Genomic DNA, 27,323 nt, shown 5'->3' with positions numbered 1-27,323 from the left:
GAATGAAGAAATCCCTCCTCACCTCAGCCTTGAACTGGCTTCCCTTTATTCTGAGACTATGTTCACTGGTCCTAGGCTCTCCCATTAGCGGAAATAATGTCAGCATTTACCCTGTCTGTCTCCTTAATAATTCTGCATATGTCACTCAGTTCATCCCTCTTTCTTCTATCCTCCAATGAGTCCCGACCTGTTTAATCTTTGCTCATAAGACATGCCTTCCAAACCAGGGACCATCCTAGTGAATCTTCTCTGAATTGCCTCCAATGAAATATGATCTTAAATAAGTGCAGACCAACTTCCCTGCCTGCTGAACTGACCAAGTCCCATTGCAGGCAGTAGATGGGGCACTGAACCTCCCAGCTGATGAATCTGAAGCTACTGCTCCCCCTAGTGTTGCAGGACCAGGAAACGCCTCCTCCCGGGGAGAAGGGCCAGTGCACGCGTGCGCACAATGGTCCCTTTTGCCTCGGAGGAGCAGTACGCGTGCGCGGTGAGGGCCCCTGCTGACTGTGTGCGCTGCTCGATGGCCTCTGGGCGGTGATGGCGGACGATGGGGGCCGCCCCCAGTGAGCCGTGTATCTACGAGAAGCTGGCCGACAGCGTCGAGGTGCTGCGGCAGTCCGGCGAGCGCTATGGCATGTCCGAGCGCGACATCGAGCGGTTCATCGCCCAGATCCTGGAGACCAACGAGCCGCAGCGGGAAGCGGTCAGACACCCGCGGCTCCTGACAGCGGCCAAGGTGAGGGAGCGGCCTCGAGGCTGATGGCGGAGGCGGTGGGGGGCGCTCGGCCTCCTCCAGGGGAGTCACACACTGGTCAGAGACCCCCCCCCCCACCAGACACCCGCCAGTTCCCACTCTTTCACATCTCCAAACCCCCCAGTTCTGGGCCTTGCTCCTGACTCGGTCTGTTCCTGGAGCCATCCCCAAGGCGAGAGTTTGATATAAAAATACAAAGTTAGTGCTCGGTATCCAGCAGGGAGGATCACTGGGTGGGTGCAGGGAGGGAGGCTTTCTTTCAAAGGCCTAGCAACTCTGACCGACTGTGTTTATCTTTAAGGGTTTGGTTGGTCCAAGGAGAAGTGTCACTAAAAGTCCAGCCAAAGGAAATAGATTTTGACGTAAATCTGAATCAGGCAAGTTACCACAAACATCAAATTGAAAGAAACGTGGTAAATCGGAGAACGGGGAGGTTTTTAAAACTGACAAAATGACAAAGGGAGAAGATTAAAAACTTTGAAGGTGAATGAGTGAGTATTATAAAACACAGTAGAAGCTTTAAATAGACGAAAAGAGAGAGAGAGGGGCCAAAGTGAACTTTCAACCCTTAGAGAACAGGCTGGGAAAATAATAGGGAACCAGGGAAATTGAATAAATAATGGGCGGCACAGTGGTTAGCACTGTTGCCTTACAGTGCCAGAGACCCGGGTTCAATTCCCGACTCAGGTGACTGACTGTGTGGAGTTTGCACATTCTCCCCGTGTCTGTGTGGTTTCCTCCGGATGCTCTGGTTTCCTCCCACAGTCCAAAAATATGCAGGTTAGGTGAATTGGCCATGCTAAATTGCCCGTAGTGTTACGTGAAGGGGTGAAATGTAAGGGAATGGGTCGGGTTGGTTGCGCTTCAGCGGGTCGGTGTGGACTTGTTGGACCTGTTTCCACACTGTAAGTGAGCTAATCTAATCTAAATACTTTGCATTGGTCTGTCTGGTAGAAAACACTAAACATTCTAATAATATTAAATAATCAATGGCAACAGGAGAGGAAATAAATTCAATGCTAATATTGGAGAGAAATGCTGGGGCTAAAAGTACTGGGGCTAAAGTCACTAAGACCCCGAGACCTGATGGGATGCTTCCAAGAACATTAAAATAAGCAGCTATGGCAATAGTGGACTGGTCGTAATCGTTCAGGAATTATTAGATTCTGGAAAAGAGGATGTGAGTTTGCAGATGCAATACAATGTGAGAAGGTGTGAGATTATGAAGAATAGTGAAGTTAACTATTATTTCAACACAAAAATTGTAGAAAGCTGGAGTACAGAATTTGTGGGCGGCATGGTGGCACAGTGGTTAGCACTGTTGCCTCACAGCGCCAGAGACCCGGGTTCAATTCCTCCCTCCAGTGTGTGGAGTTTACACATTCTCCCCGTGTCTGTGTGGGTTTCCTCTGGGTGCTCTGGTTTCCTCCCACAGTCCAAAAATGTGCAGGTTAGGTGAACTGGCCACGCTAAATTGCCCGTAATGTTAGGTGCAGGGGTAAATGTAGGGGAATGGATATGGGTGGGTGCGCTTTGCCGGGTCGGTGTGGACTTGTTGGGCAGAAGGGCCTGTTTCCACACTGTAAATAATCTAATCTAGAAGGTTTTGGGAGTCCTTGAGCCGAACTTGTAAAGCTAGCTTCTGAGTTTGGAAGTTAATAGAATCCAAATAGAATGTTTTTAATGTTGGCAATGGGTTATAAGTCTTAGTAAAACTACATAAAGCAGTAGTTAGACCACAGTTAGAATATTGGGATTTTTGGCCCCTTTATCTAAGGAAATATACTTTCAGAAGGTAGTCCAGAGAAAACTTCATTCGGTTGACCCCTAGTATGAAGGGATTTCCTATAAGGAGAGATTTCATAGATTGGGCCTTGGAGTTTAGAAGATTGAGAGATGACCTTATTGAAGCAAACAGAATTGTTGCAAGGCTTGATTGGAAGGTGCAGAGAGGTTGTTTCTCCTTGAGAGTTGAGGAACAAAGGACATAACCTTGGAGCAAGATGTCTCCAAGATAAGACAGATATGAGGAGGGGTTTCTCCTATGAAGGTGGTGAATCTGTAGAATTCTTTACCACACAGGGTTGTGGAGGTTGGTGTGTATCAATTTCCCCTCTAAGCTGCATGTGCAGTCTCTCCAACATTCGGGGCAAAATGATCAGCATCTGCATACCAATTGCAGAATTGTTGTATGATTCCAGTAATTGCTGCCATTCACAGCCTTAGAGGCAAGAAAGAAAATTAGTGGGATTGTTGGTCATTATATTCAAGGCTGAGGAAGACCATTTGTAATTCGTCGCACAATCAAGGCTTATGGGGAAAAGGCAGGAAAGTGGAGTTAAGAATTATCAGACCTGCCATGATCTAATTAAATGGTGGAGCAGACTTGAAAGGTCAAATGGCCCACTGCTCTTCCATCATATGGTCTTAAGGTGGTTATAGATGGGTTTGCAATAAAATAGCAAAGCTTTTCAAACTTCACAGTTGTAAATTCAGCCAGAGTGCTAGAATGTGATATGAGGGTATAGATTGAGATGGGTAACTATAGATGACTGTTTTAAAAAGACTATGGTAATCAAATACAGTGTTGTCATTACCAATTTTTTTTAAAAGACAAGTCAAGCATAAAGAAGTTGCATTTTGAAGAATTGATAGGGTTAAGGGGATATGCTATGTACAGTGTGTCAGTTAATCCAGTTGTTGAGATGGCTGGTTTGCAATGCAGCATGATGCTAATAACACAAACTCAATTCCCGCACCAGCTGAAGTTATCATGAAGATCCCAACTTCTCAACATCACCTGTCACCTGAGACATGTTGGCCGTCTGGTTAAACCACCACCAGTCATCTCTGTCTCTAATGAGAGAGCAGCCTATAGCCCATTAGTGACTACGTTTACCCTATCTGTTACATGGGTCTTCAATTGAAAAGGGATTGAATGTGTATTAAAGAAAGTCACCGCTGTATGCGCTTTGTCTTCTGTACCCTAGAGTGTCTGTATAATATATATGATTTGAACTTGACCATCATGTGCATAACTTTATGGGGTTTGGCCATGGACATGATTGCAAAAGACATCAGGATGCACAGGCAGGTGAAACAAGCAGACAGCATAGAATTTAGCCTTAGTCATAATTAGAAGCCATGAAATTGATATAAAAATATGAAAGGGTATTGGTGAACAGAGATGCTTTGGATAATTTCCTAATAGTACATACACAGATCAATAGTTATTTGTGGAAAATACCCAGTATTGTTAAGGACATCAAAGAAAAAAGTAAAATTGTAGTGATTAGGCCATAGTAAGACTACCATACCCTTTTGGGGAAACAAGTATTTGAGCAACCAAAGCATGGCTGCTGCTTGCATTGTTGTGAAAGAAGAACCAATCCTTCAGGTGTCACATAAATCATGAAATTTATTTCACCTCCAGAGCGGTGGAAAGGAATTGATGACTTGATAATTGTTTCCTGGTCATGTGGTGGCAACTGTTTCCATTGTATCGGTCACGAATTCTTCAGTCTACCTACCATCCTGCATCAATTCATTGGAACTTCTGCACTTCCTACTTTTTTAACACATGAATAGTGGTGATCCTTGTTAATAAATTCAGATGATGGTATAGCAATTTTGAGATTTTCTTTGTCATGTATTAATCTTGTTGGGAAGTAAAATTTGGAACTTTTTCTTGGCTGTTGAATGTTTTCTGGTACATGGTGCAGAGTTTCTAAGCTTACTTATTTAATGAGAGTGGCAGAGTTATCCTGGTAAAAGGGAAAGGTATCAGAATGCTATCATCAGAAGAAAGGAATAGCATAGGTGGAGATGCATTGGAGAATTTGATGCAGTTTTGGGATTCGTTAAGTGCACGATTGCAGATGTTCGTGTGTTGCTGCTAGTTTTTTAATTAATCCTATTATGAGTATCATTGTCAGAAAACAACAAAGCTAGATGGGCCACTCTGTGCAAACACTGTCCAAAATGCAGGACAAATCTAATTTTGTCAATTCCTGTCCGATCAGTCTATTCTCGAACATCACTGATTACTGCAGTTGGAAAGGCAATATGCTGCATATCTCTAAGTCAGCTGCAGGTACTGAGAATACATTTTCAGTAAGCATGGCAGTAAATCCATCCAGTTGCACCAGCAGTCCCATTCTTTTTTTTTTAAAACTGTGCAACATTAAAATTCCTACATTGCGTGCTTTAATAACTTGTGTGTTCATTTCTGAGGTGTTACCTGATATGGAATCCTTGAGATATAGGGCTTGGAAAGGTACGTGTAAATGATAGCCGTGCTGAAAGTAGCCCTTGGAATTATGTAATTGTGGTAAAGGCATTTAATGAAAAGCACCCTCACGGAAAACACAATTATTTCCCTTGATGTTTAAAGGAATCTAAGGAGGAATGTGTGGATATTAGTAAGTTAGCATGTGTCCCTTCCTGTTGTGCTGACATTGGGCCTGTCGGTGCATTTCCATTGCCTGTCTGGCCTTGAAGCATCTTCAACCAATCTTACTCCTCAGAAACGGTGGGCACTCAGTTTGATTCTGTGTCCAGTTTGACTTTGCTCTGGAGTGCCAGGCTAAGCATTGCTCAGCATATCACTGATACATAATTTTAAGGGAGCATATTGCAATGCACTCCCAGAATGCAGCTGAACTTCATTTTCAGAGGGCCAATGGCTTATTCCCTGCTGCCCTTGCAATCACATGGCAACAGGTAAAGTTGTTTCCTGGCTCTGTGTTGCAATAAAATACAGTTGTAGGCAAAAATGCCATTGTTGCCCAGAGTCCATCTATTCTGGCATTTCGGTGGCCTGATCAAAGACGGCCAGGGCATTTGTGGGGCACAAGTTATGGCAGTCCCTGGGAATTTTGCAGAAACTTGCAGGGTGCCTTTGGTGTATTCACATTCTACATGAATAGTAGTGAGTGAAGCTCTTTCCTGATCACAGGATATTTTACTTGGCTGCATGAATGTAGTTGATTGCTCCTGCACCTGAGGGAACCCGGTCACGGCCCAACTGGCCTGGACAATACGATAACTGACTTAACATTACCATTTGGTACGTGGCATCTGTTAACTTGATAGTAACAGTTGAACAGTTCATCCACTTTACCAAAACCTTTCACCCCGACCTCAAATTCACCTGGTCCACGAGGAGGTTGAACAGTTCATCCACTTTACCAACACCTTCCACCCCAACCTCAAATTCACCTGAGCTACATTGATGACTGTATCTGCGCTGCCTTGTGCTCCCACGAGGAGGTTGAACAGTTCATCCACTTTACCAACACCTTCCACCCCAACCTCAAATTCACTTGGACCGTCTCAGACTCCTCCCTCCCCTTCCTAGACCTATGTTGTAATGATTGAAAAGCTGTCAGTGTTTGTGACATTACTGAAACTGACTGCAGTTCCAAGAGTCTGTTCACGTACAGAAGAATGCAGGACTAGAGGCCATCTGAATGATTTTAAGCTTCCCCAGGGCACACGTCAAAGGCATATCTGTGGACTGATGAGAACTTATACAATGAGACAAACAATTTTGAAGTCTAAGTCCTCAATCAAGTTGGGTATTGTTGAATACAATATAATTAGGTATACAATGGCGTATTAACTTCATAATTACCACTGAATACTATTGCTTGCTTTGAGGGCAGATTTTACATTTCTGGAATATCAGATTTCTGCACAATTATGTAATCTGCATTTTACTTTTTTGAATATTTGTTGGTATGGTTTAGCCTCTTTAAATCCAATTATAATTTATTTCTTTATTTGAAAATTTGAGGTGAAAGAGAAGATTCAACTTTTTAATTTCAAAAACAAAAATTACTGGAAAAGCTTAAGTCTGGCAGCATTGCGAAGAGAAAGCAGAGTTAATATTTCAGGTCCGATGTTGTTCAGAACAGTTTCAACTTATTTGTTTGTAAGAATATTTCAATGTGATTTTGTGTTGTCAGCTTGCTGGCATCATTGCTGCTGTAACAGAAATCCCATTAGCCTGGCACCAGATTTAAACTATCTGTCACAGAAATTGATCTTTTTTCCAGTTCAGTAAATGTTTTTGTTTTGAAGCTGATTGCAAAATCAAGGTCAATTGGCTACTAACCTGTGCTTTAAGCAGAATTAATGCAAATATTTTTAACTTTATTTTAATGCAGTATCTTCTCTTTATAAAGTAGTAAGTAGTATATTGCATACTTGTATATAAAAGGGCAGCTGGCAGGTATGAACTCAATATTCTAGCTGCATTTGGGTCATCGCCCTACAGGCCACCTCAAGCTCTGTCTGGGTTTAACCCTTCAAAATCTGTTGTAAAATTAATCTTTTGAGATGCCTAGCAACAAGAAAAGAACCTTTGCATAATTGGAAAGAGATGCACGTGGAGTCAAGTCAGCATTAATTTAAAGACAGTAGGGGGAAGCAAGTTGCTTTAGTTTGAAAATATTTTATTGAAACTACACTATAGAACTAACATCCCTAATTTGGAGCCATGACACTAATTACACAATTTTCAGGGCCACAGCCCTGACTTGATGACTGCACCCTGTATTGTTGCAAACATTGCACTGCATCAAATTTATTTTGTACTTTTGAGGTTTTTATTCATTTTGTTTAAACAGACAGGGAGGATGTAAATATAAAGCAGCAAACTTGTACAAAACAGATTGCACACAAAGTAATCCAGACTGATTCAGAAGTTGGTATTTGTGAATGATTGACATATGCAACCAAAAATGTTGGGTGTCTAATCCCATGAATAATAGTAAGGAGTGAGTGGACATTGAATTTATTTGTAATTATTCATTTCTTCTTCTCCACTCCCTTGTGAATAATCATTTTTCTGGAATGTAGTTCTTTGGCTCCCATTTAGAAAATTAGGAACTTAGCATAGTATTAAAAATTGATGTCTTATCAACATTGCAGTGCATTAACTCAGTACAGTATTATTTACAGTAATCAATGATAACCCATTTACTTAAGAAATCTAATGCTTATTGAAAGTCCAAGGAAGACTCAAAACATCAATTTTTTCTTTCTCCATCATTGCATTCCTGAAGCCTTGTGCTTTACAGAGAACTGGCTATATATTCTGCAACAAAGATTGTGCATTATTCCTCAAGCAGATGTATGAGAATCCTGTCAAAAAATGCCAATTTTATTGATCACATATAACGTGTGCAGACAGCAGGATATTCTTTGAGCAGAGGAAAATCCCATACTGCCACACTTAACACATCATTGCGGAGAATCTTGACGTCCATCTGTATGTAAATTTGGGATGATATGTAAACAAAGCTGAAGAGGGAGGGAGCGGGTCAGTAATTGTTACCGTGGTCAGAACAGTGTCCTGTCAGTTTTTGGGATGTGCATCTGATTCCTGAACAGCCTAATGTGACAAATGTCCTAATTTGCAGAATGATAAGGTAAATTTAATGAGCATAATTGCAGCCTGACCTGCTGAGTTTTTTTCTCATTTCTGTATATATTTTATACCTCCAGCATAGGAAAAGCACAAGAGGTCAGGCAGCATCTGAGGAGCAGGAGAATAGGCATTAGCACTGCATCAGGAATCATATTCTTGACGAAGGGCTTATGTCCGAAATGTCGATTCTCCTGCTGTGCTTTTCCAGCACCACACTCTGTACTCTCATCTCCAGCATCTACAGTCCTCACTTTCTCCTACCTCCAGCATATTGCTTTATTTCAATATTTTAGACTAATCTTTTCCCATTGAGTAAATAATAAATGGTAAATTGAACACCTTTAGAAAAGCTGCAATTCCATGTGTTATATTGCAATATGATTTACAATATGGGTTGTCCTCTCTAAAAATACCATTTGTTCCTGAATTTAAGTGAAAATCTCACTTGAAGTGTTGTTTCAAGTGAGATTGGGTAAACTAAGGGCTCGCTTATCAAAGAAAAAAAATCATTGTGCCTGAGAGAGGGAATTAGCTGCTGAACTCCAAAGTTGCCAGTGTCCCCTGAACTAGGTTAGGGGGTGCTTTCTTTCTCAAAATTATCGTTTCCCTTGCTGGCTTATAGGGACTGCTCTGTTATGTTTGGACGTGCCTTGGGAATGATGACACCCTCTCAAGTGATGGTTTTGGGTAGCAGCTGCATTAAAGCCGGGGTGGGCAGTGCATTTGGAGGGTTTGGTGGACTGGGAGGGTTAGAATGGAGACAAAACATTGGCATAATTTAGTGCAATCAGTCTGGTAACGTACATTATATATTGCAATTGTAATGCAAAGTGAGATTCATGTGTACATTGTTTCTGTTGATTTAGTGATGTATGGGCTTTCAGTCTGTCTAAAGGTGTTTATTTCTGTTGGCATGGAGTTTTATTTTTAAATAGTCTTTTTGAGAGATAATTGTAGGAGGCTATTAGGATTTTTTTTACATTGGGAGGTTTTTACAAGTGCACATAGTGACAATGTGTGTTACTAGCTTAGTGATTGTTTCTTCAAAAAAAATCATTCATATCTTGGAGGTAAAAGAAGCTCTTTAGTTTTTGTCCACTGAAGAGTTGGCTGAAGCTGAATGTGTAAAATAGTTGCTCCTAAGAAAAGAAGGTAGTTTAAGAATGTTGAAGTCAGAAGTGTTTGGTTACGATCCTGAAGAAGTTACTTGAAGCTGAGAGTCTTAAGTTCATTTGTATAAAGGCTTCAGGAAAAGATTATCACAGTCTCAAGACGGGGAGTTGAAGCCACAATTAAAATATACCCTATAGATGACCCAGAAAATAAATAACACCGTCTTATTCCCCTACAAAACACTGCACTAGGTTAAATTAATAGCTATGGCTTATATTTTAAGTTTAATCAAGAGACTTATCTCCAAAAACATATAATCAAGAACGAACCCATGTACTCACTAATACAGCCTTTCTCTTGGACAGACTTAAAACAACAATTAACTTATCTGATTCTGTGTTGTGAACTTCGCCCAAACCGGTTCCTCCAAGATTAGTTGTGAAATTCACTGTTTGTTAATTTTCCCAGGTGCACTCCGATGTCCAGCGACACATGAATTCAAAACCAGCAAAGGCAGTAACTGTGCAGGTTCTCCCCCCTCTCCCTCTATCTCTCTCTCCTGCACTGTCCTCACCATGTGCTTCCTTTGTCTGTTCTTTTCTCTTTTAAAACTGCTGTTGTTTTGACTTTTTGTTTTCAAAGTTCCAAAACAATGCAATAGCATATAAAACAGTAATTGCATCTAAAATACCTCAAAAAAAAGGAGCAGCACTTACAGCCAGAAATTTTTCCCGACCTCCATCTTGGATGGTAAGATCCTAGGGAGTGTTGCTGAACAGAGAGACCTTGGAGTGCAGGTTCACAGCTTCTTGAGAGTGGAGTAGCAGGTAGATAAGATCGTGAAGAAGGTGTTTGGTATGCTTTCCTTTATTGGTCAGAGTATTGAGTACAGGAGTTGGGAGGACATTGGTTGGGCCACTGTTGGAATATTGTGTGCAATTCTGGTCTCCTTCCTTTCAGAAAGATTTACGAAACTTGAAAGGGTTCAGAAAAGATTTACAAAGATGTTGCCAGGGTTGGAGGATTCGAGCTATAGGGAGAGGCTGAACAGGAGTCGGATGCTGAGGGGTGACCTTATAGAGGTTTGCAAAATTATGAGGGCATTAATAGACAAAGTCCTTTCGCTAGGGTTGAGGTGTCCAGAACTAGAGGGCACTGGTTTAGGGTGAGAGGGGAAAGATAGAAGAGTCCTAAGGGGCAACTTTTTCACTCAGAGGGTGGTACATGTATGGAATGAGCTGCCAGAGAATGTGGTGGAGGCTGGTATAATTGCAACATTTAAGAGGCATTTGGATGGGTATTTGAATAGGAAGGGTTTGGAGGGACATGTGCTGGGTGCTGGCAGGTGGGACTAGATTGGGTTGGGATATCTGGTCGGCATGGACGGGTTGAACCGAAGGGTCTGTTTCCGTGCTGTATATCTCTATGACTATGAGAAAAAAACGGAATTATCTCTGGAACTATACAGGAGTGTTTGTTTTTAGATTTATGTGTTTGTATTTTATATCATGTTTCAAATCTTTAAATGTGTTACCTGTGAATAGTTTTTTTTGTGAAGTTGTAGTAAAGTTGTTTTATTGTTGAACTCAAAACTACAGCATTGCATGTTTGTATTTCAGTGAGAAATAATCTTGTTAGAACTTTTCGTTTTTGTTTTATCAAGACCTATTTTGGTCTGGGATCTGACTTCTCCAGGAATGACATCATTTGATACCATAATACTGTTAAGCATGATGCAGTGCATCTCTCAACATTCAATATTTGTGGTCCTAATAACTTAGCAATTTTAAGACTGCCCGTGTTTATGAATATTCAAGATGCAGTTGATAGACATTGATTAAAATACTGTGACTAATCATATCAAAAGGTTTCATATTCATAAGATGGTTTACTTGTGAACAAGTTGTTAATTTGACAAATTTTCCGTCATTTAGATCTTGTGGAGTTAAGTTATCTGCCTTGTTTATTCCCCCAATAGGTCGTGGTGGCCCTGGGGCTCCTTATAACAGCAGTCTATTCCTTCATCATCCCCTATGGCAGATCTCATTGCCAGAGTGCAGTCACAGAAGACCAGAGCTGGAGGAGTCCAATAATTAGTCATATCCGTCTTTTTTGTCTACCAATTGCCAAAAAATACAATCTGGAAGGTAAGATAAATATAATTTTGTAATGATTCCAGTGAGCTAATGAATTTGTGTGGACATACAGTAAGTTTAAATTTAAATTGGTAAGGACTTTATAATTGTGCCACAACAGTAGTGAAACAAATTTGTACTTGCCTCAGCACCTTGCAGATCTCAACATGGGAGAAACACTGGGCAAGTGTAGAAAAACATTGCACTTAATTGATCTCTCAATACTGACAGCAGTATACTTCCCAAATTTTAGTTAAACTGGAGAAGAACAAAGAACACAAAGCACTAGAATTGTTTCAATTTTGAGTAGATTTGTAAAAATTTAAAGCAAACTCGATAATTTCCTGCCCCCACATTTAAGTAATAAGTTTAACTTAACCAGGCAGGTGATTGGTGCTTGTGACAGATTAAAAGAACAAAAAAACTTGATAGTCAGAAGCCGGCTGAAACCCATTGACTTAAGAGTTTAATTTGAGTGCCTTTGATGGTATAAGAAATGCCCAACAAACCCGCAGGTTAGCTATTAACATGAACTGAAAGGTGATAGTGTATATTTAGCCCTTGAGTACGAACATTTGATTCTTTGACAGTCAATGTATATATTTGGCAGCTTCTTGGAACTTACCTGGCTGAACAAGGCAAAAAGTACAGAGGAGATCAATGGTGTAATTAATCGGTTGGAAAGCTTATAAGTACGGTGATATGACAGTTGATGTTTCACCCAAGTGTCAAAGCCTTTTGCTGTCTCCACTTATTTTACTGCCTTGGAAATACTTTTAAATGTTGCCTCTGACTAGGACGTTCCTTCTGTTTGCCTTCTCGACAGCCGTGGACCTTGATGAGGAACACGAGAGAATAGAAAGCAGCTTTCTTCTGCTCTCAAGCTGGTTCAGGCTTCAACATTCAAACAATCTGATTTTACTAACTGCTGAATTTGCAGACAGCTATGAGAAATGAGACAAAAGCCAAGTGGTCATGGAGGTAATACGTTAGCGTGGATGGAGAATTTACTAACCAACAGATAGATTTGACATAAGGGAAGTATAGGATGGCAAATTGTAACTGGTGGAGTTCCACAGAAATCAGCCCTGGAGCCAAAATTATTTCCAATATATTAATGACTTGAATGAGGCAAGTGAATGTACTGTAGCCAAATTTGCAGATGATGCAAAAATAAATGGGAAGGCAAGTGCTGAGACAAAAAGAGCAGAGAGTTTGGACAGGTTAAAGGTGTGGGCAAAAACTTGGCAGATGGAATATAATGTGAGAAAATGAGGTTATGCAGAAAGAATAGAGGAGGCTGAATATTATTTGAATCAAAGAGTACAAAAAGCTACATACAAGAACTTTAGGTGTTGGGTGGAAGAGTCCTGCGTAAATCACAAAAACCCAGCATCTATGTTCTTCAGGCAATAGGAAAGGCAAATGGAATGTGGCCCTTCATTGCAAAAGGAATAGGGTATAAAAAATAGGGAAATCTTGTGAAAACTGTACAAGGCATTGATCAATTTCAGCTCAAATACTGTGAAGAGATTTAATCCCCTTATCTGAGGAAAGATATATACTGGCATTGAAGGCAATCCAGAGAAGGAACACTCGATTGATCTGTTTGGTTTTGAGGAAAGATTGAGTACATTTGTCCTGTACTCATTAGAGTTTAGAAGAATGTTAGGCAATTTTATTGAAGAATAGAAGATAGAAGATTCCTGTGGGACTTGACAGGGTAGATATGAAAGATTTTTTTGCAGGAGAGTCTTGGACCACAGAACATGATCTTACAGTAAAGTGTTGCCCATTAAGAGCAGATTTAGAGGAAGTTATTCACTGAGGATATAGAATTCTTTACTGCAGTGGACTTGACTCAGTTGTCCAGTGCACTCAAGGCCAGATAGATACATTTTTAATTATTAAGGGAATCATGGTGTTATGGGTGAATGGAAGGAAAGTGAAGTTGAGGATTGCCTGATAAGCTATGATCTTATTGAATGGTAGAGCAGAGTCAATGGGCTGAATGGCCGATTTGTACTTCTACATCTTCTCATCTTTGACTTAGTTTGCTGCCAATGTTCCCTCTAAGCCATTCAGTGGCACAGCTGCTCAGAGGTCCTTCCCATATTCCGTGCTATCCAACAACGTGCCACTGCATTGACTTCTTGTTTTGGGAGTCATATAGCATGGAAACAGACCATTTGGTCCAACCATTCTATGCCAAAAATAATTCCAAACTAGACTAGTCCCATTTGCCTGCACTTGGCCCATATCCCACCAAACCTTTCCTATTCATTTACTTATTAAGGTGTCTTTTAAACATTGTAACTGTGCCCCCAAAACGTAATTCCTCAGGAAATTCATTCCACACAAGGACCATCCTCTGCAGAAAATTTTACCCCTCATGTCTTTTTTAAAAATCTCACTTCTCTCACCTTAAAAATGTGCCCCCCACTCTTGGAAATCCCCCATTCTAGCAAAAAGACACCAGCATTAACCCTATCTATACCCCTTATGATTTTATAAACCTCTGAGGTCAACCTTCTATGTTCCAGTGAAAAGGTCCCATTCTATCGAGCCTTCATAACTCAAACCTTCCATACCTGGAAAATTTATTCTGAACCCTCTCGAGTTGAATAATATCCTTCCTATAACAACAGTGCACACATGGACTTGGAGGACAATACTGAAAAAAGATAATTTAATGGGAGTATTGGTTGCTGCCTACTTTCATATGTATAGAATGTAGGGAAATAGATGTGACATCTTGAAAAATGTCCATATTATAGAGGAGGAAGTGCTAGATGTCTTGAAACGCATTGTGAATTAATCCCCAGGACCTGATCAGGTGTGTTCCAGAACTCTGTGGGAAGCTAGGGAAGTGATTGCTGAACCTCTTACTGAGATATGTGTATCATTGATAGTCACAGGTGAGGTGCAGGAAGACTGGAGGTTGGCAAACATGGTGCTGCTGTTTTAAGAAAGGTGGTAAGGACAAGCCAGGAACTACAGACCAGTGAGCCTGACGTCGGTAGTGGGCAAGCTTTTGGAGGGAATCCTGAGGGACAGGATGCACATGTATTTGGAAAGACAAGAACTGATCAGGGATACTCAACATGGCTTTGTGCATGGGAAATCATGTCTCTCAAACTTGATTGAGTTTTTTTTGAACAAGTATCAAAGATGATTGATGAGGGCAGAGTGATAGATGTGATCTATATGGACTTAAATAAGGCATGACAAGGTTCCCTATGGGAGACTGGTTAGCAAGGTTAGATCTCATGGAATATAGGGAGAACTAGGCATTTGGATACAGAACTGGCTCAAACATAGAAAATAGAGGATGGTGGTGGAGGGTTGCTTTTCAGACTGGAGACCGGTGACCAATGGAGTGCCACAAGGATCGGTGCTGGGTCCACTACTGTTCATCATTTATATAAATGATTTGGATGTGAGCATAAGAGGTACAGTTAATAAGTTTGCAAATGACACCAAAATTGGAGATGTAGTGGACAGCAAAGGAGGTTACCTCAGATTACAACAGGATTTTGATCAAATGGGCCAATGGGCTGAGAAGTGGAAGATGGAGTTTAATTCAGATAAATGCGAGGTGCTGCATTTTGGGAAAGCAAATTTTAACTGGACTTATGCACTTAATGGTAAGGTGCTAGGGAGTGTTGCTGAACAAAGAGACGTTGGAGTGCAAGTTCATAGCTCATTGAAAGTGGAGTCACTGGTAGATAGGATAGTGAAGAAGGCATTAGGTATGCTTGCCTTTATTGGTCAGAGTATTGAGTAGAGGAGTTGGGAGGTCATGTTGCGGCTGTAAGGGCCTTGGTTAGGCTATTGTTAGAATATTGCATGGAATTCTGGTCTCCTTCCTATCGGAAAGACGTTGTGAAACTTGAAAGGGTTCAGAAAAGATTTACAAGGATGTTGCCAGGGTTGGAGGATCTGAGCTACAGGAAGAGGCTGAACAGGCTGGGGCTGTTTTCCCTGTAGCGTCGGACGCTAAGGGGAGACCTTATAGAGGTTTACAAAATTGAGGGGCATGGATAGGATAAATAGACAGACAGTCTTTTCCCTGGAGTGGGGAGTCCAGAACTAGAGGGCATGAATTTAGTGCGAGAAGGGAAAGATATAAAAGAGACCTAAGGGGCAACATTTTCCCACAGGGGTGGTACGGGTATGGAATGAGCTGCCAGAGGAAGTGGTGGAAGCTGGTACAATTGCAACATTTAAAAGGCATTTGGGTTGGTATATGACTAGGAAGGGTTTGTTGTGGTTCTGTTCGCCGAGCTGGGAGTTTTTGTTGCAAACGTTTCGTCCCCTTTCTAGGTGACATCTTCAGTGCTTGGGAGCCTCCTGTGAAGCGCTTCTGTGCTGATTCCTCCGGCATTTATACTGGTTTGAATCTGCCGCTTCTGGTTGTCAGTAGCTGTCCGCTGCAGTGGCCGGTATATAGGGTCTATGTCAATGTGTCTGTTGATCGAATTCGTGGATGAGTGCCATGCTTCTAGGAATTCCCTGGCTGTTCTCTGTTTGGCCTGACCTATAATGGTGGTGTTGTCCCAATCAAATTCATGTTGTTTGTCATCTGAGTGTATGGCTACTAGGGATAGCTGGTCGTGTTGTTTCGTGGCCAGTTGGTGTTCATGGATGCGGGTTGTTAGCTGTCTTCCTGTTTGTCCTAGAAGCATGGCACTCATCCACGAATTCGATCAACAGATGCATTGACATAGACCCTATATACCTGCCACTGCAGCGGACAGCTACTGACAACCGGTATAAATGCCGGAGGAATCAGCACAGAAGCGCTTCACAGGAGGCTCCCAAGCACTGGAGATGTCACCTAGAAAGGGGACGAAATGTTTGCAAGAAAAACTCCCAGCTCGGCGAACAGAACCCCAACAACGAGCACCCGAGCTACAAATCTTCTCACAAACTAGGAAGGGTTTGAAGGGATATGTGCCAGGTGCTGGCAGGTGGGACTAGATTGGGTTGGGGTCGGCAAACCAACCCTGGTCGGCAAGGATGGGTTGGACTGAAGGGTCTGTTTCCGTGCTGTACATCTCTATGACTCTATGTCTCAGTTTAGGTTCCTGCTATTTCAGCTGCCAAACATAATCCTGTAGACTGAGCTCAACTTTAGAACTGAGCAAACAGTATATCCTTTTTGATTTAATTATTCTTTAAATATGAAGATATTTATCAAAGGCCCAAGATGGTTGTTGATGAATATGACTTCTAACTTCCTAGCTGCTAATTTGGTGGAGTAGGGGGCTTACTGTTGTTTGATTCCATAACAAACAACATAACGTGAACTTAAAAGCATTTAACTTGCCAGTGCATTTAACTTGTGACTTTTCAAAATCATTATTGTGTGAGCTTAACTATCTGCTTTTGAGGGAATACAACCAGTTTCTTTTGTGGTGTGGTTTAGTGCTTTTGTATCTGAGCTTATCCTACCAGTGATGATCTAATACAAGTTTCCGTTTTTATATCTGCAGACAAATATTTCTACCACAAGCATAGCCAGTCTGATATAACTTCCTTTTTAACGCCATGTTTTGGCTTTTGAGATTCAATCCTCATATCTGTAAATAATGCAATATTATTGCACTTGACTAGATTACTCTTCCATGTGATAGCTTCTGAGATTTGACTGTGCCATCTCGACTTCCACTCTCTCAATAATTGCAACAGATTACAAGCAATTAAGTTACAACAACCTTTTTTTAAATTGAACAGCACAAAGCTAGAGTTGAATGTAGGAAAGTACTTTTTTAAAATTTTAAACCATGGTTAACCAATCAAACCACTTAATACTTTCTTCCGAATCCTTTTAATGTTATTAATGTCACCACTGAAAAATATATGGTTCCAAATAACTTTCAGGTACAAACTTTTACACATTTTTTGCCTTCACATAATTATATTTTGTATCTTTTCAATATTTGAACATTCTCATCAAGTTCTTGGGTCTGTAGTATTACAGTTGGAAGTTTGACTCTCAAATTATCATGAACTTCTGTGTACTTTTCTGTTTCTCATATCGAGAATACATGACCATTACTTACAGATGTCTCATGCTGATTTTTGTTTTTGGTTACAGCCTTCAGTTCTTATGAGATTGCTACCAATTGATATTATGTGTACATTCACTACAACAATGTACTGTTTTGACTTGAAGGAATACAGAAAAGACTGGAAATAATCAACAGATCTCTCAGGTTCTGTGGAGTATCAAGTCTTTGATCTTTTATCAGAACTTTTGACTTTATGTGCAACATCATGGAGGATGTGCTAGCTGTAGCCCACTCCAAAACCAGAGCACTTGATCATAGCTAAAACAGTTGTATTATGAAAAGTTTTATCATTCAGATAGAACATTAACCCAAGGCCCCTCTTTTCCTCTTATTTATTTTAACAATCCTTGGCCTTTTGAGGAGCATTCACCTCCCAATCAGCTGGCTAATATTGTTTTCACAGCCATCAATTTTTTTATTATTTGTCAGATTTTCTTATGAGCATTTAATTATTGTATTAATCTGTGGAACAACAATGCATGTATGTTTAAAGGAAGTTGTTGGGAGGAATGCGATAAATTTGTTTTATAATACTAACACGTAGATGAAATTTGGTGCATGAAACAAAGGAGTATTTTAGTTGTATTTCATTTTAAAAGTGAATTCTGGGGCAGATATCTGCAAATAATATGCAAAGCATCTGTTTGGTTCAGGTTTAGCCTTGCTCTTGAGTTTTTGCTTCCACCCTTAATTAACATAACAATCCACTTCAGGTATCCAAGAAAATTAAAAATCTGGTATGTCCCCATTGAAACAATGCGTCTCGCAGGAGTGATGCAGCAACATGCTTCTAATTTCAATATTTTTAATTACTAGTGCACCCATAGGTTGTCTCCTGTCTTCAAATTTGGAACGATAATCTGTGGTGAATGATATTCTTGTGTTAAAGGGTGATTGTAGCATGGCAGTGGAAAAAGTCTGTTTAGCACTTTGAGTCTGATGTGCATAAGGCATTATAAAAAACATTCTGACCTTCATTTTATAATGGAAATTAAAGCTAGACAGAAACTATATATAATACACCACTCCCTTTAAGTATTGCGTCAAAGCTTTCAAGACTACTGAAGTGACTTCAATCGGGTCTGGGTGGGTTATTCTTCGGAGAGTCGGTGTGGACTTGTTGGGCCGAAGGGCCTGTTTCCACACTGTGGGGAATGTAATCTAATCTTGCACATTGTCAGCATAAACCATTGGCGCCCAAAGTAATAGCCTCTGCTGTATGTAAACAGTTTGGATAAGCATTTATTGCCATACCAAAGCCATTTGGTGGGTTGTGGAGCAGTAATTTAGCTCTAATGACCCTAACTAGTTGTGAGGGCAATTTGACTTTTACATATTACAGTGGGCTGGAGAATTTCAGTTTTGAAGCGAGATTGGACAGACTTGGGTTATTTTCCAAAAAGCTGCGGGAGTTTGAGAGGGAATGAAATTGTGGAGTATTGGTAAGATCGACAGGAAGACACTCCTTCCCATGATGAGGGATCATTGACCCAGGGCACAGATTTCAGGTAAGGGACAGCAAGAGGTGTGAGGAAAAACATTTTTACCAGATGGTGGTAAGAATTTAGAACTCACCACCTGTAAGAGTGGTAGAAACAGAAACCCAAAGACATAAAAGGCTATTGGCCAAGTGTTGGAACATGCCATTAGAATAGTTAGGTTGTTTCTGACCAGCACAGACAAAATGGACTGAAAAGCCTTTTTTTGTGCTGTAGATTGCTATGGCTCTATGATAGAGCTGTAGAGGTGTACAAGACGGAAATGGATCCTTCAGTCCAACTCATCCATGCCAACCTGATATCCTAAGCTAATCTAGTCCCATTTGCCAGCACTTGCACCATATCCCTCTAAACCCTTCCTGTTCAAATACTCAGCCAGATGTCTTTTAAATGCTGTAATTTTACCAGCCTCCTTCATTTCCCCTGGCAGTACATTCCATACACTCATCACCCTCTGCGTGAAAATGTTGCCCCTTAGATCCCTTTTAAAATTCTCCCCCCTCACCCTAAACCTGTGCCCTCTATTCTAGACTCCCCCCATAATTTCATTAAAATGATTAGTACCTCGGTATCTTCTCCAGGTAGCATCCACTGTTGTCCCATGCTCAATACCATGGGCTGGGATTTTGAAGGAGCAGCATTCTCCTGCAGATTGCCACTCTGCCCATTCTTTTTCACGAAACAAGAGTGCACCACGTTTGGGAGGAGATTCCGATCAGGACTCCTTCAGACTAGTGGAGCCATACTTCCAGTGCATTCTGTCAGGGAAAGCCAACCATTCCCCCTTTTTAACAGCAGTACTCTGAACTTTAAAGGTCTCAAATCTCAGAGCCATTTTGATAACTGGTGTCCGAGGATAAGTACATATGGGAAACAGCAAAAGATAGAAAATAGGCACAGACATAGGCCATTCAGCCCCTTGAGCCTGCTCTGCCATTCAGTATGGTCATGGCTGATCAATTGACTCTGTACCCTGTTCCCACTTTCTCCCTATACCCTTTGATCCCTTTAGCCCTAAAAAAATGTACTCATCCTTAAAAACACTTAATTGCCATCAACCACATTCTGCAGCAGAGAACTCCATAAGCTCATCACTCTCTGTGTGAATAAATTCTTCTTGTCCTAAATAACTTATCCTGTATCCTTAGAATGTGACCCCTAGTTCAGTGAGTGTGAAGTTAAGGTGCTGGCTGAGTAGCACTGTTTAGGGTAGGTTGGTTTGGGTGTGCGAAGGGGTTTGGATCAGCTGTGGGGATGTCGGGCTGCCAGGTCAGGGTCTGGGGGCTAGAAGGGTTCTGGGAGAGATGTAGTTCGGATGAGCGAGGTATGGGGTTTGTTGAATTGTTAGTCAGGATTTAGACTATGTACTTAATAGTCTAACTTTGTCAAAGTAAGTATTTATTTCATTGGAACCCCGCCAAATTCTCTGAATTAAATGGAGACACTTGGAGGCTTTCAGGAGCAAAGAAATTGCCTAGTGGAACCTTCAATTTCCTGAGCAATTTTGGAATCTGGTATAATAGGGATTCTTCCCCAGATGTATCTCCTGCCTACACTGGAAAAACTATCATCTACCCATTAGAAAATCCAAGCAAATGTTGTTTTGAGTTTACTGTTGAATTTTTCACAGGGCATAAATTCAAACATGTTGCAAGAGGAGACTGCATCCACCTCAAGATAGCTAACTAGGGAAATAGCAATACCATTAATTTCTGATTTTGTATTTTATATCAAATGAGAACACCTCAGGGACGCCCGGACCAACCAACCCAACCACCCCGTGGCTCAACACTTTAACTCTCCCTCCCACTCCACCGAGGACATGCAGGTCCTTGGACTCCTCCACCGGCAAAACATAACAACACGACGGCTGGAGGAGGAGCGCCTTATCTTCCGCCTGGGAACCCTCCAACCACAAGGGATGAATTCAGATTTCTCCAGTTTCCTCATTTCCCCTCCCCCCACCTTGTCTCAGTCGGTTCCCTCAACTCAGCACTGCCCTCCTAACCTGCAATCTTCTTCCTGACCTCTCCGCCCCCACCCCACTACGGCCTATCACCCTCACCTTGACCTCCTTCCACCTATCACATCTCCATCGCCCCTCCCCCAAGTCCCTCCTCCCTACCTTTTATCTTAGCCTGCTTGGCACACTTTCCTCATTCCTGATGAAGGGCTTATGCCCGAAACGTCAAATTTCCTATTCCTTGGATGCTGCCTAACCTGCTGTGCTTTAACCAGCAACACATTTTCAACTGTGATCTCCAGCATCTGCAGACCTCATTTTTTTCCCACAATGGCACAACTACTTTGTAGCTTGTTTGCTGATCTAACATTCATTTTGTTTATTCCACTCCCACCATTGTAGCACAGTAAAAACAAGGGCTTGCAGATGCTGGAAACCAGATTCTAGATTAGAGTGGTGCTGGAAAAGCACAGCAATTCAGGTAGCATGGTGCCCAAGTCATTCCTTGTCTCCTTACTCTCCTTTCTTCCAGTCATCTGTCCACAGTGGAAAATCAATTTTTACAAAGGAGAACAATTGAAAACATTGTCTCAAATTTAGCAAATTTCTTCATTTTGACAACTTATCAAGAAAAGTAATTTTTTTAGTATAAATGTAAAATTATCTCTTGTATCCTCTAGGTAATTAATTTGTTTCCAGTCTTTAAAAACAAAAGTGTATTTCAAAGTGACACTTGATCTTTTTAGCAGAACATTCATCTGGCAGTACTCACTGGGCTGAAATATTGGTTAAAAATTGAGTCAACAGGCAAGAATTTAACATGGAGCCAGTTCTTGCTGTACTAACCAGAAATTATGTCCCATAGGAGATTTGGTTTTATTGCCACACATGAGGCAAATAAAAGGGTGTTGTCTATTTTCATTACTAATGTTTAACATTTGTCTTTTTTAAAAGAAACTTCCCAATGTAGTGCACTTCATCACAGTTTAAACAATCTTAATTTTATTTCCAATTACTGCAGCATTCATCTGCAAAGGAACAAAGAAGATAAGAAAAAGTTGACGTTACTTGCCTCCGACTAATTTATTGCATTATACTTGCATACACACAATTTCTCTTTGTATTTCTCGCCTTTATTTTCTGTGCATGGCGCATTCTTTCTTTTCTTTGAGAGTGCTATCCATTGCGCACATACACACAAACACATTGAACTAACTGAGCAAGTAATGCAGGATTTCAGAATTTCAAGTTTGCAGGCTACAGAAGTACCATGGGCACGAAATTCCCTTACAGCTCCATTCCCATCAGGATGGTCTCCGGATTCTCCACTTTCTGGAAACCAGGCCGAAACCAATCCCACTGACCACCGCCCTTCTCTGCTTGGCTGAGCACTGCCTTTATCTGAACAACTTCTCTTTTAACTCCTATCACTTTCTTCAGACCAAAGGGGTGGTCATGGGTGGGCCCCAGTTATGTCTGTCTTTTTATGAGGTAGGGTGGAACATTCCTTGTTCCAGTCTTATTCCGGCCCCCACCCACAACTCTTTCTATGGTATGTTGATACCATCAGCGCTGCTTCTCTCTCTTGTCCGGAATTGGAAAAGTTGATCAATTTTATTTCTAATTTCCATCTCGTTCTCACCTTCACCTGATCTATCTCTGACTTGTCCATTCCTTCCTCAACATTTCTGAGGACAGGCTGGCCACCAATATCCACTACAAACCAACCAACACCCGCGGTCTATACATGCTCACACCCTATTTCCTGTAAAGACACATTTCCATTTTCCCACTTCCTCCATCTCCATCGCATCTGTTCTGATTTTGACAAGGGTACCTCCAAAATGTTCCTCAAATGACTATTCCCTCAACCAGGTTCAACTCATCTCTTGCAGTTCAGCCCTCACCCGCTGTCTTCCCTCTCACAACAGTGATATGGTCCCCCTTGTCCATACCTACTATCGTACCGCCATTAGATCACTGGCTGCCATTTCTGCACCTTCAGTGGGATGCCATCATCAGACACACATTCCCTCCTTTGTCAGCATTCCCTGACAAGGACCCTGTTCCACTCCTTCACTCCTAACACCCCACCATATCCCTGCAACATCTTCCCTTGCAACAGTAGAAGGTGTAACACCTGCCCATTTACTTCCTCCTCAGTATCGAAGGGCCCAAACACACCTTCAAGGTGAAGTAGTGCTTTACCTACACTTCACTCCATCTAATCTGTTGCACTCGCTGCTCACAATATGGTCTCTGCTACATTGGGGAAACAAAGCGCAGTCTGTGTGGTAACGTTGCAGAATATCCACAAGACTGGGTGACCGCTTTGCGGAATACCTATATTCTGTTGCCTGCCACTTCAAAACGCCACCGGGTTCTCTGGCTAACATCTGTCTCAGGCTTACTGCAGTACTCCAGTGCAGCTCAGCACGGGCTGGAAGACCTGCATCTCACTTTGGAACTCTCCAGTCTCCTGGTCTGTCAATTACTTTAACAATCTAAGGGCTTGTGGCACCTTCTCCAATGGCCTTACCCTACCCCAGTGCACCAGGGTTTATCATCACATGGTCTGCTATTGCAACATTACCCATTGTTGGCCACTCTTAGTCCTCATTAGTAGCTATCAGTTCTTCTCGGCTGACTGCTATTCACTCCTTTGTCTGTCCAACTGTTCTCTCTTTGGGCTCTATCTCCACCTATTGTTTACTACTTACCCCTCCCATCATCATATCTTCTGCATAAGAATTTTTTTCCCCGACTACCATCAGTTCTGAAGAAGGGTCACTGGATCCGAAATTTCTCTTCATCGATACTGCCAGACCTGCTTCAATTTTCCACAATTTCCATTTTTGTTTCTGATTTCCATCATCTGCAGTTCTTCTTCTGGTTTTTATTTAGTAATGAAGGATATTTAAGTGTAATTCAAATTCATTCTAACTGAGTAACAGGTGTACATGAAAGGCAAAACTTCCAAGGATAGACTTTGAAAGTATGTATTGGTATGAAGTCCAAAACACACAGGGCAAGCAGAAGGGTGAATACTTATAGATTGTATAAGTGAATAATAGAAATTGAATAAATTAGGCATTGGTAGTTTTTAAAAATTCTTACTTTGAAGTGTTCCTTCCAAGAGTAATGTCCTGCCGAATTGCTTTTGAAAAAGGTGGTGATGAGACACCTTGAATTGTTATGAGGATATGATGGTGTACTGTTCATATCACTGGATTGGTTTGATTAGATTAGATTCCCTGCAGTGTGGAAACAGGCTCTTCGGCCCAACCAGTCCACATCGACCCTTCGAAGAGTAACCCACCCAGACCCATTTCTCTCTTAACTAATGCATGTAACACTATGGGTAGTTTAGCATGGCCATTTCACCTGGCCTGCACATCTTTGGACTGTGGGAGGAAACTAGAACACCTGGAGGAAGCCCACACAGGCACGAGGAGAATGTGCAAACTCCATACAGACAGTCGCCTAAGGCTGGAATCGAACCTGCGACCCTGGTGCTGTGAGGCAGCAGTGCTATCCACTGAAGCACCATGCCACACAATTATTATTCAGAATTCTAGATTAATATTCTTGGGACATGGGTTCAAATCCCACTATGGCAGATGGTGAAATTTGAAATCAAAAATCAGGCATTAAGGAGAAAAGCTCCTTCATGGTGACCATGTAACTATTGTAGATTGTCATTATTAGCCATCTGGTTCACTAAAGTCCTTTAGAAAATCTGATGCCGTTGCCTTTTCTGGCCAACATGTGATTCTAGACTCTCAATGTTTTTGACTCTTAACTGTCCTCTGAAATAGCCCAGCAAACCACTCAATTCAAGGGAATTAGGATGGGCACGAAATGCAGTCCCCTCCAGCGACACCCACCTCCTGTGACCTCAAAAGTTTTTGAAGGAGCATTGGTGAGTTGCAGTGCATTTTGTTTACACTAGTTCCAAGCTGTTTTCATACAGAAGGGCCCTGATTGTTCAGCTGGAGGATATTGCATAGTAATCAATTGATTCCATGCATGTTTGATATTTTGCCATGTGACTCCTTCTAATCTGTACTACAGTTCCTCTACCTATTTAGAGTATTGGTGGTATTTGGGACTTTGTGTAACACATATGAATGAGAATATGCCAGTCATTAATGCCAGATTGGTTTGTCTGATTTTGGTTTTTGACTTTTCTGTAGCAGCTGAGGTTGATTGAGAAGCTTGCTAGGCCATTTCACAGTTAGGGTCCTTCATTTGTGGTTTTTGAGTCACGTGGTTCAGCGATACGGATGGCACATTTTCTTTCTAAAGGACACTAGTGAACCAGATGTGTTGTATGGTAAATTTGACAAGCTGCCTTGGTGGGATTTGATCCCATGTCCTAAGTAGGGCCAGAACTATCATAATTCAATTTTAGAATGGTTGGGGAGAGCTTAGATGGGGTAAGGCAGGAGGAAGCCATGAGAATGTGGTGATGGGGATAACAATGAGAGTAGGGGGATTATTTTGATTGAAATGCTTTTATGCAAGAAGACAGTGTTTTCCACTGGGACTGTTAGGGCAGAATTTATGCAACAAAGATTAGCGCATTAAGCCATGCTCACTTTTTGGAAAAGGGAAAATTCAAAATAATTATGCAGCTGTTAGCAGTCCCTAGCAGTTATTGCTGCCTAAGAGCTCACATCGTCAGACATCATCAAACAAACCCCACTGGGGATCATGACACACTTTGGGAAGCCCTTCCTTGTATTGAGTTGCTCAAAATTGGGAAAAATAGAGATTTAGGGATGTAGAAAATACAACAATTTTCTGAATTTAAAGCAATGCATTCTGTAGAGCGATGGTGAAGTTCAATTATTTATATCCATCACAGCTTGACTACCAGCATGTTGTTTCTTGCAGCTTTTCATGATTGGGAATGCTCTGGGTGTGCACGGCTGATACCTAATTGTACTGAATGTGCTGCCTTGACCACTGTTGGAACTGTGAATGACATGAAACATATTTCCAAGTATAATCATCGAATAGTTCAACCAGTTGTAATAAAGGTGAGTAGTTTTGTCAGGCAGAGTGTTAGTCTTTTTATTTGGTCTCTTGTATTCCATCTTCATATTGTCTAATAGTTTTGAAATTCTGAGTCTAAAATAATGTTTGCAGAAATTCAATTGAGTTGGCTTTTTTAAAGGCAAATTGTAGTCATTTGTGATGCTAAATTTCTATTGAAAACAATTATATTGTGAAAAAAAACGATTTGCGAAATTGGGGTATTTCTGTAACGTGTAAATTAATGTACCTGAATGGGTGTAAATGATTTTCCTTCATAGTGTCCAAATGTTCAAATCTAGTCTTTTGTTCTTGTGATTTGGCCTGTTTATGGAAAATGTCCAATTGTTGCTGTGAGGCAAAGGTATACTGTGATGAAAGCAGGTTGTAATGGTGTCTTGTGAACTTGTGCAGTATGGCTGAGGTGGGAGGTTGGGTAACCCAGGTCCTTAGTGTGGTTATGATAAATACATTCAGCCCGATCAGTTTATCATTTGGTTTGCACTGCTTATTTGCATATTTATAGTCTATGAAAGTGTACCTTTAATATTTGTAGGAAAATTATGTTGGTGGCTTTTCCAAGTAGCTCAGCAAATTCATCTGGGCATATCATAATTATGTAGCAGCTTCAGATTTCACTAACTGTGGCATTAAATTAGTCTTCGCACCAAAGAGTTTCAGTAGGAGAATGCCAGTCCACTACTTTCATGACTTACTAGAGGTAAGGTCTAGTTTCGGCACAGCTTCCATGGTCTCTGTGGTTAAATAACTTCTTAATATTTGTAGATATGAGCTGTGCTTTTGAGACATGAAGAGATACAATGCAACCTAACACCATAAACTAATCAGGTCATAGAATCATACAGCATGGAAATAGATCCTTCGATCCAACTCATCTGTGCCAGTCAGATGTCCCAATCTGACCTCGTGCCGTTAGCAAGCATTTGGTCATATTATTCTAAACCCTTCCTGTTCATGTATCCATGCAGATGTCTTTTAAATTTTGTAATTGTACCAGCTTCCTCTGACAGCTGGTTCCATGCATGCACCACCCTCTGTGTGAAAAACATTACCTTCTCAGTTTGTTTTTAAATCTTTCCACTTTCACACTAAACCTGTACAGTCTAATTTTCAACTCGCATACCTGGGGAAAAGACCTTGACTGTTGACTTTTATCTATGCTGTCATGATTTATAAACTTCTGTAAAGTTACCCCATAGCCTCCAATGCTCCATGGAAGAAAGCCCCAGTCTATTCAGCCTCTCATGTCCACCAGTCCCGGCATCCTTTGTAAGTCTTTCCTG

The 27,323-nt window shown here is 41.2% G+C and overlaps 1 protein-coding gene across 1 annotated transcript in view; it reads left to right on the top strand.

Moving 5' to 3' along the window:
- The first annotated feature begins 469 nt into the window (after positions 1-469).
- The window catches only part of c26h6orf89 (chromosome 26 C6orf89 homolog), a 41,192-nt gene continuing 14,338 nt past the window's right edge, over positions 470-27,323 (top strand). The window contains exons 1-3 of the mRNA XM_060845136.1: positions 470-739; positions 11,284-11,452; positions 25,879-26,024. Of these exons, the coding sequence (XP_060701119.1) occupies positions 551-739; positions 11,284-11,452; positions 25,879-26,024 (504 nt within the window). The 5' untranslated portion in view covers positions 470-550. The remainder of the gene's footprint in view (positions 740-11,283; positions 11,453-25,878; positions 26,025-27,323) is intronic.

This window comes from Hemiscyllium ocellatum, chromosome 26 (genome assembly GCF_020745735.1).
Source record: "Hemiscyllium ocellatum isolate sHemOce1 chromosome 26, sHemOce1.pat.X.cur, whole genome shotgun sequence".
Taxonomy (NCBI): domain Eukaryota; kingdom Metazoa; phylum Chordata; class Chondrichthyes; order Orectolobiformes; family Hemiscylliidae; genus Hemiscyllium; species Hemiscyllium ocellatum.
Note: the sequence above shows the minus strand (reverse complement) of the source record. Positions and strands in the feature narration are given on the sequence as shown.